General features: G+C 46.0%; 3 protein-coding genes across 3 annotated transcripts in view; 1 reads left to right on the forward strand and 2 right to left on the reverse strand.

The window, feature by feature from the left end:
- Nucleotides 1-15476, forward strand: part of LOC309550250 (uncharacterized protein) — a gene marked incomplete at both ends in the record, with an annotated part of 974848 nt that overhangs the window by 695007 nt on the left and 264365 nt on the right. The gene's annotated exons all lie outside the window — the stretch shown is intronic.
- The window catches only part of LOC309549807 (uncharacterized protein), a gene marked incomplete at its 3' end in the record, with an annotated part of 245362 nt that overhangs the window by 150890 nt on the left and 78996 nt on the right, over nucleotides 1-15476 (reverse strand). Inside the window, exons 7-8 of the mRNA XM_082250310.1 lie at nucleotides 2622-2719; nucleotides 2305-2532 (exon numbers count right to left, since the gene is read on the reverse strand). Of these exons, the coding sequence (XP_082106436.1) occupies nucleotides 2305-2532; nucleotides 2622-2719 (326 nt within the window). The remainder of the gene's footprint in view (nucleotides 1-2304; nucleotides 2533-2621; nucleotides 2720-15476) is intronic.
- Nucleotides 1-15476, reverse strand: part of LOC309549816 (uncharacterized protein) — a gene marked incomplete at its 5' end in the record, with an annotated part of 247447 nt that overhangs the window by 2524 nt on the left and 229447 nt on the right. The window lies entirely within an intron of this gene.

The following is a 15476-nucleotide window of genomic DNA, read 5'->3' on the forward strand; positions in this document are numbered from 1 at the left end:
CACCGTCCCTCACAGTCTGAGGTTCCTCAGGATAAGAGGAATACGATGGTCTATCTACACTGTGTGGTGCCGGATGGACATTTGAGGTAGCCGGGTTTTCTCCTGGACTATACTGTGTGATGTCCTCATCTTCTACTTTACAGTCTGGAGACAAAGTGAGACAATCCTCTGAGGTTTTCCTCATCTCCCGTCCATGTACTAAAATAGAAATAAAAAGATTATTACTAGACATCAGCAGATTGGTTCCCCTAAACCAGGACTCCACCCACATCAGGCAGCTTTGTCTCTGAGGATCTTACAATTCCCCCCTCAAGGTAACTAGTAAATGGTAGAGGGTGACTAGGTGTCCAAGTCAAGATCTGCTATATGATAGTAAATGGCAGTCTCAGTCTAACGGCTTGATATGCGGGACACCTACTCACTATCTACCGATATAAAATGTTCAGCTGGTAGAAAATGGGTGTAACAAAAGAGAACCCATATTATGTGTATATATAGCAGTGGGTAGAGGGGAGAGAGCAGAAGTCAGGACTATGTAATGTACAACATAGAGGATATAGTGCAGAGGTCAGGAGTATGTAATGTACAGCATAGATTATGTAGTGCAGGGGTCAGGAGTATGTAATGTACAACATAGAGTATATAGTGAAGGGGTCAGGCGAATGTAATGTACAACATAGAGTATATAGTGCAGGGGTCTGTAATGTACAGCATTGAATTTATAGTGCAAGGGTCAGGAGTATGTATTGTACAACATAGAGTATATAGTGCAGGGGTCAGGCGTATATAATGTACAACATAGAGTATATAGTGCAGGCATCAGGCGTATGTAATGTACAATAAAATTATACATTGTAAGGGTCAGAACTCATAACTCAGGCACAGCCAGTGAACAGCAGAGTAAGTAACCCCGGGAGTATTGCTCTATCAGAGAACTTACTAGACCTGGGCATGAGGAAGGAAATCTAAAGCACATATCCCAGGCAGTGCCGGTAGAAGGTCACCTATTGCCCAGGGCGAACATGCCAAACTGCACCCCCCCACCCCAATATGTTTTAGCATTATGTGTCAGCAAACACCCCCCCCCCCCAAAATATAGAAAAAAAACATTGGGCATTAATCTGCATGATTACTCCGCACACCCCTACTAGCAAAAATCCCACAAAATAAATTCTCCCCCTAATACAAATCCCCCTTTACCATATCACCTATTCTAGTACAAACCCCCCAAAATTGACCCTCCTAGCACAAATCCCCTTCTCCCACCCCCTCCCAACACAAATCACCCATGAATCCCCACTTCTAGCACACACCTAAATTTCCCTTCCTATAACAATTCTTAGCCCCTGCTGCTCCTTAAATTCCTCCCCCCAACACAGATCCCTTCCCCCCTGAATTTCCTTATGGTGCCCCCCCCCCGCATGATACCACAGTACCCAGGGCAGCCACCCCTCCTGCCCACCCCTTGTCCCGACCCTGACCCCAGGTGCCAAGATCTAGTAACTCCTCTGGTGAAAACAAACATTTTGCTGCCAGCTGAACCCCAGAATCTCCATAAATCCAGTCTAGATACATAAATAGTGTCTGCAGCACAGAGAAGGAAGATTATCCGAGAGAAATACAGGAATACAGGATGGGGAACACAGCTCAGGAAAGTGACCAGGGTATTACAGGCTGATATCACTCAGTCCCCGCCCTACTCTGGACCAATCAGTGAGCAGTATGGGTGGAGGAATGTATTTAGTGTTAATGACCCACCTGTGCTGATCTCTGTAGGAGTGTCCTCCTCTATAAATGTCCCCGTTATTCCATCCTCCTCCATAGACTGCTGATCATCCCTCACATACTTCTCTTCTTCTTCTGCTTTAACCTCAAATTCTATATCGATTGGATCTTCACACTATACCAAGAAAATAATAGAAGAGGTCATCTGTAAAACATAAGCTTCAATATTGTGACATCACATTTAAAAAAATCACTTCAATGAGTCCATGTTCTAGATGCTCCGTCCCACCAACCTTGTAACAGTGAGGGATGGTGTGACCTTCCTGTGTGGAATCCCGGGAATACAGAGGACGGGGACATCTCTCTGGTGGGTTCCTGGTATTAGGTGGCTCCATCATATCCTTGTGTCCTTCTGAAAACTCCTCCATCACTCCATACTCCTCATCCTCCTCTTTATACTCTTCTTTAACATCAATATTATCATCCCCGAGGTTTCCACTCTGAATATATAATAAAACATTAATTGTAACAAATATACTGTGTATAAATCAGAACTACCAATAATTGTCACTCATCTACCTGATGATGGTGAGGGATGGTGTGACCTTCCTGTGTGGAATCCCGGGAATACAGAGGACGGGGACATCTCTCTGGTGGGTTTCTGTAGCTGGATGACTCCTCCATGGTGTCCTGGTACAGATCTTTGTGTTCTTTTAGAAACTCTGACTCCTCCATCACCCCATCCTCATCATCCTCCTCTTTTATCTCTTCTTTAACCTCAACTTTAGAATCTCTCAGGTTTCCACTCTGAATATATAATAAAAATGACATCAATGGTAACAATGCAGATAATGTATAGATCCTAATGATACTATCAGTGATTGTTCCTCATCTACCTGATGATGGTGAGGGATGGTGTGACCTTCCTGTGTGGAATTCCGGGAATACAGAGGACGGGGACATCTCTCTGGTGGGTTCCCATTACTGGATCCATCTGTAGAAAACACACAGACTGACTGAATACATTGTTTCTATGTGTTTATCAGATGATGGGGGATCTAGGTGGACCCTCCGTACTGCTCTCTCCTTTACAATAAAGTCTCCTCTTACCTGGTGATGTGAGGGGTGGCTGATTCTCCATCATGACGTCCTTGTAGAGATCCTTGTGTCCTTCTAAATACTCCCACTCCTCCATGGAGAAATAGACAGTGACATCCTAACACCTTATAGGAACCTGACACACACAATGATATAGATAACATCCACACACATAGTTACATAGTTAATCTGGTTGAAAAAACACGGCCCAAGTCCATTCAGATTAATCAACATAGAAAACCTGCGTATATTCAATCCTATACCAACACTGGTCTGATAACCTTATACCTTTCAGAGTAAGAATCATTAACCACTATTCTCTGTCCTTTAGCCAATTTTCTATCCCTTTTACAAATGGATTTTACAGCTTGTAGACTTTATACTTACACATTAGCCCTGTGTGGGGAACTGTGTCACACGCTTTTTAAAAAAACCAAGTATACCACATCCACAGCCACCCCTCTGTCCAAGTATACCACGTCCACAGCCACCCCTCTGTCCAAGTATACCACGTCCACAGCCAGCCCTCTGTCCAAGTATACCACGTCCACAGCCAGCCCTCTGTCCAAGTATACCACCTCCACAGCCACCCCTCTGTCCAAGTATACCACGTCCACAGCCACCCCTCTGTCCAAGTATACCACGTCCACAGCCACCCCTCTGTCCAAGTATACCACGTCCACAGCCACCCCTCTGTCCAAGTATGCCACGTCCACAGCCACCCCTCTATCCAATTATACCACGTCCACAGCAACCCCTCTGTCCAAGTATACGACATCCACAGCCACCCCTCTGTCCAAGTATACCACGTCCACAGCCATCCCTCTGTCCAAGTATACAACGTCCACAGCCATCCCTCTGTCCAAGTATACGACATCCACAGCCACCCCTCTGTCCAAGTATACAACGTCCACAGCCACCCCTCTGTCCAAGAGAGAGACATGGGGGGGGGAGCTGTGAGGTCAGTGTGAGGTCATAGGACATATAGACTCTGAAGGGAGGGACATATGAATAGAGAGATTTAAGAGTCCTCTACATGAGGCTCCCTTGCAAACTAAATCATTGTTCCAGGGTGCATCCTACCTCTCCTAAACTGAAGAGTGAACTCTGATAGAAAAATCTGTCAGTAAAGTGTGAAAGTAATCTCTCATGTGATCAGGTGACGTGCAGAGGAATGGAGTGCAAATAGCAGACAATTTTCTACGGAGCTCCTAATGGTGGGGATGGATTTTGCTGCATGCTGGTGCCAACTTTCCACCTCCCAGGGTCACTGTAGGTGTGGAGAAAATCTGTGTAAGAGGATATGGAGGAGAGATGAGGAGGAGATCCAGGAATCAGGATAAAGGTCTGGGAAAGCAACAGACGAGCGCATCCAAGCAATGAAGCCGGGGTCACTACACAGAAAATCAATCCAAGGAAATAACAGGCAGGACGAGGAATAGCAAGAAGGAGCTCAGAGACAAATGAGAATATTGCTCAGCCAATGGGAGATTATCACTTACATAATGAAGGAGATGCGGGGGAGGGGAGGAAGTCACTTAAGGAAATATACATGGAAATTCAGCTGGTTCAGCAGGGATCGGTCACATTTCCATCCATGTGTAGTCACTGCCGGATAAAAGTCACTCCATGTGAGCCGATAGTTTCATCACTAATCTGTGTATTTTGAGAGCGGAGGAGTGCCCCCCATTGTCAGAATACAATAGTGCTCCGACGTGTGGATGGGGGAATCGCTTCAGTTTTTTTTTCTCTCATTCCGCTGGCTGAACAATAAAACTGAACCATGTATGGCCAGCTTTGGAAGGTAGATATATTATTCATCAACGGATCCCCCTGAAGGGGTTGATCTAGGTTTCCACACTATATGGAGATAAAAGACATCACAGTGACTATGGAGAAAGAGTACGGACATGACGGGGGGGGGGGGGTTACTGGGTGTAAATAGAAAATAAGATCTTATTACCTCCTCAGCAGCCACTTCCAGTAATCTCTCCTCTCTACTTCCTCCCAACTGACCTTTCATCTGGAACTTCCTGTCTGTATCTGACATCACTTCCTGTGTGTACCTGAAATCACTTCCTGTCTGTATTTCATAGAGATTTCCTGTCTGAATAGAAGTGAGATCACCTTGTGGAGATCAGAGGAACTGCAGCCCTGAGAAACACCTAGTAATGTGAACACGGCCTTGTGCTGTGTGTGTATGTACTGTAAATTCTTATAGATGGGATCATCTCCACTACCACCAAGGGGGATAGAAATATTTCTCTATTGTTCATTAACAGATGTTGCTCCATATCTTCTTAGACCATTGGGTTATGCTTCTCCCATCAGGAATAGGCAGGAAAAAGCTTTACCACGCCTATGGGGCTGTCCCTGCAGGCATAACCCCACATACTCTGCTACAGCCCTCCATTTGTTTCTGCCTAGTTTAGGAGTAGGACCTAATTTCCCTGCTGGCATTTCGGTCTTAGCTATTTAAAAGGGAAATTTTCGTTATATGTGTAACCCTGTGGAGTTACACAGGCTGTATTATCTGAAATGCCCAGTAGATGGCAGATGGACTCAGCATGCTGTTAATAAAACATTGAGCATTGATCACATGACTGGCTGCCTTTCCAGTCTCATGATTGTGGCATCATCGCAGGTCCTGTTAGGACTTCCGGGCACAGCTCTGAGGAAGGAGGTCCTGGAAGACTTCTAAAAGTTACCACATGCTCAGCCAGAGAGAGGACAGGTTACTAGCCGTGAAAGACTGCAGCACAGAGATAGAACCCTGCTGAGAGAACTTGCTTCACCCAAGACCACACCAGCTGAGAGAGGGGCCCGCTGGTAAGGACAAGCACTGAGTCCAGACGTCTGGTGAATTCCGTGAGAGGAGACTGCTGCGGACTGATCTGGTTAATCGTGTTGTGAGGGTAAGCCGAGCCTCTCCCTGTATCACCACAGGGCACCTGTCTCCTCACTCATAGTAAAGACTCTGAGGTTCAGAGTGGACATTGCACATCTCAGGCTGCTTCAGTGACTCTGCGAAACAGGACTTATAAGGGCCCCAACTCTCCTAAGTGCACCAACAGCCACTAGGGCGAAGATAAGGGGGTGGGACGCAGGTGTGCTAGTGGGTGGGTGAGGAAAATCCACATAGCATTGTTATCTACATTACTCTATTGTATTTTCCTATGTATGTTGGTTCATTTGCTACTTACTATATAAAGTTAGTTCTAATTAGGCTGTGTCAGTCTCATTGCACCAAGTATGTTCCCAGTGGGACCCCACATCTTTACCCCGGATGCCCCACTGGGTGGAGGCACTGCCGCAGACATGTACCCCAGCTCCCAGATAGCGGAGGCTCAGGACCCGCCTGTCAGGCATAGTGAGTTAACTAGGTTTAGGGACCCCAAAGACACTAGGGGGCATCCCCAAAACCCTGTTACATATGGAGGCACTGCTGAGATCTATTGGGGTACAACCAGTGAGAATAGGTTAAGTCCTCAGGCCACTCCCTCCTTTGCAAAAGAGTGGGCCCAGCAAAGAAATGTACCATTACAGCAAGCTGTGATGTTATGCAAAGTCCCCTTCTGCTGGGAGATGAATCACGTCATCTTGTGTATAGAAATTCGATTGGGAATAGAAATGGCGACCATCAGGGATATCCTGCAGGATTCTGAAGGCCAAACTTACATGTTAATATATTGTCATACGGACTTGGGAGACCATGAGATACCCACCAACATTCATTTATATGGAGCCCCGGATGAAGGATGCTCCTTAGTGTACGCTCTCCTTGATAAGAAAGAAAGGGTCTCACTGCAACCACCCTTTAAATTAGAACAGAAAGACTATGTCACAGAAAATTATTCTAAGCTCCTGACTCCCATCTCCGGAAAGGCCGGAGCCATTCCTAAACAAGCTGCCCATCCTATTGCAGGACAGGGGATGATTACTCCTAAAGCAGAATCTCATCCATCTACAGCATTACTGAAACCAGACAACCCTGAAGTACGCACCCTGCCTACAGGAGGTAGTGATGTATCGGACATACTACAGAAACTCTCAGTAGCCATAGTGACGGCAAACCACACCCATAGTTACCGCAAACTAAAGGTGTTTTCTGGGAATCAGCCTGTTCCTGCAGGAGAAGAGCCTTTTGAGGTCTGGAAGGATAATGCTATGCAGTTGTTGGAGGAATGGTCTTGTACGGATACCATAAAGAAACAGCGGTTGGTAGAGAGTCTTCATTTTCCCGCTACAGACATGATAAGATTGTACAGGGGAGTAAATGGGCAAGCTACTGTGCACGACTATCTACAAGTCTTACATTACAGGATGCTTATGGGAAATCAGAAGATTTGGATGATCTGTTGGTTAAGTTCCTAGCCACTAAGCAGAAGGAGCATGAAAAAGCCACTGACTATATCAACCGGTTACGGCTATCGCTAGGAAAGTTATTCCATAAAGGAGCAGTCACTGCCTCTGAGTTGGATGCTCGGCTATCTAAGCAAATTCAGAGAGGTGGTTTGACCAATAATCCAGTTATGAATCTGCTGAGAGCCAAGTTGGATGATAAAGTTCTGCCTTATTCCACATTAATAAATACAGCCAGGAGATTGGAAGACCAGACGTGTCCACCCCTACAGAAGGAGAAAGAGGATACAGAACTGTCAGCTCTTAGGAAGAAGGTGGCTGAATTGGAGCTCTTATGCAAATCACCACCAGAGAGAGCAGATCCTCCCCCTGGAAGTGGGGGGCAACACAGGAAGACTCAGAAAAAACAGTTTCCTGAGGATTCACTCCGCCGAGAGGACTGTTTTAAATGTGGAAAGCCAGGGCATTTTCTGCGAATTCCATGGAGGTGGGTGTGGAGGTGCTGGCAACCGAGCTTGAGGAGACTCAAATGACCAGGTCTTACAAGCGAAGTAAGACCCGGCCTACATATAGTCTATCTGTTGGGGCCAAGATTGGGCCTAAATCTTTGATACACGTGCAAGTAGAAGGAATTCATGCTTCAGCATTGCTAGATACAGGTTCTCAAGTCACCATTATCTACAGAGACTTCTACGAACGTCATTTGAAACACATTCCTATGGAACCTGCAGGAGAGTTTCAGCTATGGGGCATTGGGTCTCAAGCTCAACCTGTGGAGGGATGCATAAAAGTGACCATAACTATTCCCCAGTTAAACACAGGGATGATACTGTATGTCCTATGGAGCTGGAAGCTTTGATATGCCCTGCGGCCAAGAAAGTGTGTGCCCCAATAATATTGGGTACTAATGCAAAGATGGTACAGGATATATTCAGGGCCTATCTGACAGAAGTTGGAGACGTCTCCTTAGACCGACTGATGGAGGTCAGCCCTGTCCTAGGAAAAGAGTGTCAACGACTAGCCCTTGAAACAAAACCAGGATTGTGCCACTATTCAGGAACAGAACCTGCATTTGTGAAGCCTGGTGAGACCAAAACTTTACGAGCCATAGCCTCAATGCACCATGAAATGTTGGGGGGAACTGGACAATATCTTATTGAGTCTCTGCCTGAAGAGGATCAGAAGAAGGGTCATACCTGAGGTAAAAGATTGGCGAAAAAGGTGGTGTCAGAGTTTTCCGGAGATGGTACAGAATTTGACCCTCACAGAAATCCAGATTGATCTTCATCAGAAGATTGGTGTGATACACCTTTTAGATCAAGTTTTAAATTAGAGGGGCAAAGGTTTAAAAGTAATATGAGGAAGTATTACTTTACTGAGAGAGTAGTGGATGCATGGAATAACCTTCCTGCAGAAGTGGTAGCTGCAAATACAGTGAAGGAGTTTAAGCATGCATGGGATAGGCATAAGGCTATCCTTCATATAAGATAGGGCCAGGGACTATTCATAGGATTCAGATATATTGGGCAGACTAGATGGGCCAAATGGTTCTTATCTGCCGACACATTCTATGTTTCTATGTTTCTAAGTTTTGTCTATCATGTCTGTGAGAACAGAACAGAAGGATCATGTGAAAGCACCTTTAGATTTTGATCTAGAAGATTCTCCTCTACCACAGCAGTGGAAAGACAGCCTTCGTTCAAAACTGGCCACCCGAGAGGGAGTGTTCTCCAGAGCAGAGATGGACGTGGGGTGTTCTAAGAGTGCCACCCATGCTATAAGACTTGCTGATTCTACTCCTTTCAGAGGAAGGTCAAGAAGAATACCCTCTCGAGATGTGGAAGATGTCCGGGACATACTCCAGCAGATGGAAGGAGCAGGCATCATCACAGAGTCCCGGAGCCCCTATGCCTCACCTATTGTGGTAGTGAGGAAAAAGAATGGTTCAGTTCAGCTATGTGTGGACTACCGTACTCTGAACAAGAGGACTGTGCCAGATCAGTACACTTTGCCACGGATAGAGGATCTCCTGAACGCCCTATCTGGCAGCCAGTGGTTCAGTGTGCTTGACTTGAGGTCTGGATATTATCAGGTACCCATGAAGAAGGAGGATCAGGAAAAGACAGCTTTCATCTGCCCCTTGGGGTTCTTCCAGTTTACCAGAATGCCACAGGGAGTCACAGGAGCTCCTGCTACTTTTCAGAGGCTGATGGAGAAAACTGTGGGGGATATGAATCCCAAAGAGTGTCTAGTGTATCTAGAATACCTAATTGTTTTCTGGAAGACGCCAGAGGAGCATTAACATAGGTTGCTAAAGGTGTTGGATCGACTTCAAGCTGAAGGCCTGAAGCTATTAGTGGACAAATGCCGATTTGCCCAAAACTCTGTTACTTATGTGGGGCACATAGTCTCCGCTGAAGGAGTAGCCACAGATCCTGCTAAAATTGAAGCAGTGTTGAATTGGCCAAGATCAAATAACATCAGCGAGTTGCGGTCCTTTCTGGGATTCTGTGGTTACTACCGAAGGTTCGTGAAAGACTACTCAAAGATGGCTCGAGAGTTACATGACCTGCTGAAGATTACCTCTGACGTAAGGGGTGCTAAGGCACCATATCCTAAAGACCCCTTTGGAGAAAAATAGACTTCTGGATGTGAAGACGCCTTTCTGACATTGAAGAAGAGACTTACAGAAGCTCCTGTCTTAGCCTATGCAGACCCTGAGAAACCATATATCCTCCATGTGGATGCCAGTATGGAAGGCCTAGGGGGTGTACTGCACCAAAGTTATCCAGAAGGATTGAGGCCGGTGGCTTACATAAGTAGAAGTCTTACAGGTGCAGAGAAGAACTATCCAGTTCATAAATTGGAATTTCTGGCACTCAAGTGGGCCATCGTGGATAAGCTGCATGACTATTTGTATGGAGCAACATTCGAAGTAAGGACTGACAACAATCCACTTACCTACATACAGACTACAGCTAAGCTGGATGCCACAGGACATAGGTGGTTGGCTGCCTTGTCAAGCTACAGTTTCAGCCTGAAGTACAAGCCTGGACCCAAGAATGTCAGCGCAGATGCCCTGTCCTGCAGACCTAGACTCCCTCCTCACCAAGAAGAAGAGGAGTGGGAAGAGATCCCTGGGCCGGTGGTAGGAGCCTTTTGTCAGATGTATGTGGTGGCCGAGAGTCAAGAAGAATTTGCCGAGCTAAGAGGGATAGACTCCATTAGCCACTCTCCAGAAGCTGTGCCTGAGGTGTTCCATGCTCCAGTCATGCTTCAACAGTGGTCCAGTATAACCACAGAAGACAAGAGGAAGGCTCAAGCGCAGGACTGGTATATTGGGATAGTTATCAGAGATATAAAGACAAAGAATCCCAAATTGCTGACTTATCTACCTGTGAGTCCAAGAGAATTATACCGAAGAGAATGGAGCCGACTACATCTCGAAGATGGAGTACTCTATAGGGTCGTGAAGTATCATGATCACCCTGACAGAAAACAATTGGTACTACCGCACAGATACCGTGGCATGGTCCTGAGAGCTCTCCACGATCAACATGGGCATCTCGGGGTGGACAAGACCTATGGCCTAGTACAAGATCAGTTCTATTGGCCTCGCATGAGGGAACATGTCGAGCAAATGTACAGACATGCAGGAGGTGTATCCAGAGGAAGACCCTGCCTGTGAGAGCTGCCCCTATGGGTCATCTGAAAAGTACAGGACCCATGGATCTTGTGTGCATGGACTATCTCTGCATTGAGAATGATACAGCAGGAATTGGAAATGTGCTGGTGGTAACGGACCACTTCACCAGATATGCTCAAGCCTTCCCCACTAAAGATCAAAAGGCTGTGACTGTAGCCAAAGTCCTTTGGCAGAAGTATTTTATTCACTATGGACTACCCAATCGGATACACTCTGATCAAGGTAGAGATTTTGAGAGTAAGTTGATCAAGGAGCTGTTGGACATGTTGCAGGTACAGAAGTCCAGAACCACACCTTATCATCCGGAGGGCGACACACAGCCAGAACGGTTCAATAGGACCCTCCTAGATATGCTAGGAACTCTCAAGCAAGTCGAGAAGCGGTCTTGGAGTAAACATGTGGAAGCCATGGTCCACGCATACAACTGTACAAGGCATGAATCTACAGGGTTCTCACCCTATTTCCTAATGTTCAGAAGAGAAGCTCAATTGCCGATAGATGTCCGTTTGGGAGTGTCTCCTGATGGAACAGATTCAACTTCACACTTTCAATATGTGAGGAACCTCAAACAAAACCTTCATCGGGCCTATGAGTTGGCCACCCAAGCTGCAGCAAAAATGGAAGAACGGAACAAAAGAAGGTATGATGCTAAGGTGAGATATCGGGAGATTCAAGCAGGGGATAAAGTTCTTCTCCGGAATCTAGAACTGGCTGACAGATGGAAAGATACCCTGTTTGAGGTTGTCTCCAAACTGGAAGGGCTGCCAGTGTACAACATTAGGGGCCCGGAGGGCCGAATAAAGGCTTGGCATAGAAACCATCTGCTTTCAGTTGTGTATGCTGATGAAGAGGAGATGGGTGGTGAATAACTGAGGGAAAACCCAGCAGAGAGTCCTGGAAATGGGGCAGAGGAGACCCCGGGAACTCCCAGTGCAGAGGATCAGTGGTGGTCATCACCCGCTGAAGAAACACAGCAATTGCCTCCTTTAACTCCTGTGGGTTCACAAAGTTCTCCAAGGTTAAATCCAGAAAGTCCATGTTTTGTGCCTGGAACTTCCCTTAGAGACTCTAGTTTGAGGGCAGGAGTCGAAGTTCCACAGTTGATGTCCCAAGATCCTCTTCCACAGCGAGAACTGAGACACAGCACCAGAGTGCGGTAACCCCCTAGGGCCCTAGTTTATGATAATATAGGAGAGCCCAGTTATGCCCCGCTGACACAAGCGGCATCTAAAATGGCCACTTTCCTACATGCACTAGCTGAAGTGGTAAATGTTAGTGACTCTTTACCCTAGATAACTAGCTAGCTAGGATGTTACTGTGCTAACTGTACTGTATGTATGCTAAACCTTTTTCTTTTGAATTTTTGTTAAGCCCCCTGGCTAGGACTTGCCAGTGGAAGGCAAGTATTTTCAAGGGGGAGCATGTAACCCTGTAGAGTTACACAGGCTGTATTATCTGAAATGCCCAGTAGATGGCAGATGGACTCAGTATGCTGTTAATAAAACATTGAGCATTGATCACAGGACTTGGCCTTTTCAGTCACATGATTGTGGCATCATCACAGTGTGACCAGGAAGTGGTGTGTGAGGAGAGGAGAAGACTGAGGGAGATAGAGACCAGCTCTGGATGACTTCTTATCCTTCTTCTCAGGTTTTATCACCTATTAATGTCCTGGGAGGACTTCCTGCACAGCTCTGAGGAAGGAGGTCATGGAAGACTTCTAGAAGTTACCACATGCTCAGCCAGAGAAAGGACATACGACTAGCTGTGAAAGACTGCAGCACAGAGATAGAACCCTGCTGAGAGAACTTGCTTCACCCAAGACCACACCAGCTGAGAGAGGGACCTGCTTTCAAAGACACGCACTGAGTCCAGACGTCTGGTGAATCCAGTGAGAGGAGACTGCAGCGGACTGACCTGGTTAATTGCGTTGTGAGGGTAAGCCAAGCCTCTCCCTGTATCACCACAGGGCACCTGTCTCCTCACTCACAGTAAAGACTCTGAGGTCCAGAGTGGACATTGCACATCTCAGGCTGCTTCAGTGACCCTGCGGAGCAGGACTTATAAGGGCCCCAACTCTCCTATGTGCACCAACGGCCATATAGGGCAAAGATAAGGGGGTGGGACGCAGGTGTGCTAGTGGGTGGGTGAGGAAAATCCACATTGCATTGTTATCTGTGTTACTCTATTGTATTTTCCTATGTATGTTGGTTCATTTGCTACTTACTATATAAAGTCAGTTTCAGTTAGACTGTGTCAGTCTCATTGCACCAAGTATGTTCCCAGTGGGACCCCACATCCCTACCCCGGATGCCCCACTGGGTGAAGGCACTGCCGCATACATGTACCCCAGTTCCCAGATAGCGGAGGCTCAGGATCCGCCTGTCAGGCATAGTGAGTTAACTAGGTTTAGGGACCCCAAAGACACTAGGGGGCGCCTTCAAAACCCCGTTACACACATATATAATAAAAACATTTGTAGAAACATGCTCCCTGTGGGAACGCTGATACAATAGTGCCAAGTTGGTAACAGTGGTCTCTGATAGGGCACAGTTTAGAGGTCCCCAGTAAGCCGACGTGTTTCGCACTAAGGCTTCCTCAGGGCCAAAAAGCCTGTAATTCTACAAAAAATACATACAAAAACATATTATAACAACTATACATACATTGTGTCTCCTCAAATATATCACATGTGAAAAGCAATATCATATATCATACAGATAAAATGTTACTAACCCCACGAAGTCAAGGGCAAGGCAAAAACATGTCCCGGGGCAGGCGTCAGGACCATGTATAGAAGGGAAACACAGGTGCCACTCTAAGTGCAGTAACTTGAGATTTAGGAAGGAAGGAGCGCATGCTCCGAGAACACGTCGCCGGCGCCATGACGTAATCACGCTTCCGGAAGTGACGACGGATCGGCATCTGAGTGTCCCCGGGACCAGGAAGAGTGGCCAGCTACCGCTTACAGCCTGTCTACCGTTACCGCTCCAGCCATCCTGATCCTTACCGGAGTGTTGTTATGAGCTTTGTATTTATCACCTTTGTGAGTGCCCCTTTCCATTGATCTTATCTAATAAATTTCAAGTTACTGCACTTAGAGTGGCGCCTGTGTTTCCCTTCTAGTTGGCTCCAAGCTTTCTTCTACTTGTCACTAAAGCTGTCTCAGGAGTGCACCTTGGAATTTTTTATGGACCTTTTTTTGGACCTATGCATTGTCCTTCTAATTTTAATTGACAACTATTTACTCTAGTTGTTGTGTTTTCAGTGACACTTGTGAAGTCCCTGATGATACTTATTTTCACCGTTGTGCGCCAGCTGTTTTATTTTTATGTCAGGACCATGTATGGCAGGGGCAGTTACATCATATAGTATCTATGTCCAAGCTAGAATCACCACAGAACCTCCGCAGGGCTGGAGAGTATGAGTATCAAGGTATTAAATCCCTCAGTAGAGTCATAGAATACCCTCCCAGGACCCCGGTATCTAACATCCACAACAAGGTCTTACCCTTTGAAGGTATGATTAGTGTTGGAGACCTAGTGTTTAAAACAAAAAGAGAAGGCAATGTGGGGGGATCATCCTAAGACCTAACATGACGTAGTATTATACTATCGAAAAAACCCCACCCGGAAATACCTACCACACGTGGCTGTGTACCTCAGTTCCCCCTTCAGCCTCATAGGGCAGGTGGTTAATACCAGGTCAATACGTCCCAGGGTATGGGAAAGTAAAGGACTCCCCTAAGGAATCATTGACTTACTATAAGAATATAACCAGACAACAGCTCCATTTCCCTCCATTAACTATTAGAAAGATAAAAAGTGCATTTTATATACAATTTTATAGATCAGACCACAATGAGGGACAAATGAGGAGGAAAGAGGGACAGAAGGACTTTGTTCCACATCAGGGACAGTCCCTTCAAATCAGGAAAAGTTGGGAGCTATGATTATACAGTACATGTTACATAGTTGGTATGGTTTAACCACTTCCATACTGCCGGCCGTCATATGAGGTCCTTAGGTAAGTGGAGATTTCTGGATGATGGGTGCAGATACAGGCATCATTCACTTATCTTTTATTTCAGGCAGCGATTCCCTGCACCGTAAGAACAATCATGTGCAAATACTGTGTAACATAAAAAATTGCAATGACCTCCATTTTATTTTTTATTCCATAAGGTCTCTGCTAAAAAAAAAAAAATATATATATATATATATATATATATATATATATATATATATATATATACTGTGTGTATATATATATATATATATTGTGAGGGATTAGCTCGGTGGTAGGCGTAGATGACCCCTTGGGGGCTGCGTTTTCCCAGAGAGAGGGCCGACAAGTGCTTGCAAATAGGGTTGAGCGAACACCTAGATGTCCGTGTTCGACGGGTTCGGCCGAACTTTAAAAAAAAGTCCGGATCCGTGTCCCGGACTTTTACCGAACTTTTCCCGGACACCGAACCCCATTGAAGTCAATGGGGACCCGAACTTTAAGGCACTAAAATGGCTCTAAAACACCAAAGGAAAGGGCTAGAGTGCTGCAAATGGCAGCAAAACGTAATTAAGAGCAT

This window comes from Pelophylax lessonae, assembly GCF_965119305.1.
Source record: "Pelophylax lessonae genome assembly, chromosome: 3".
NCBI classification, from domain to species: domain Eukaryota; kingdom Metazoa; phylum Chordata; class Amphibia; order Anura; family Ranidae; genus Pelophylax; species Pelophylax lessonae.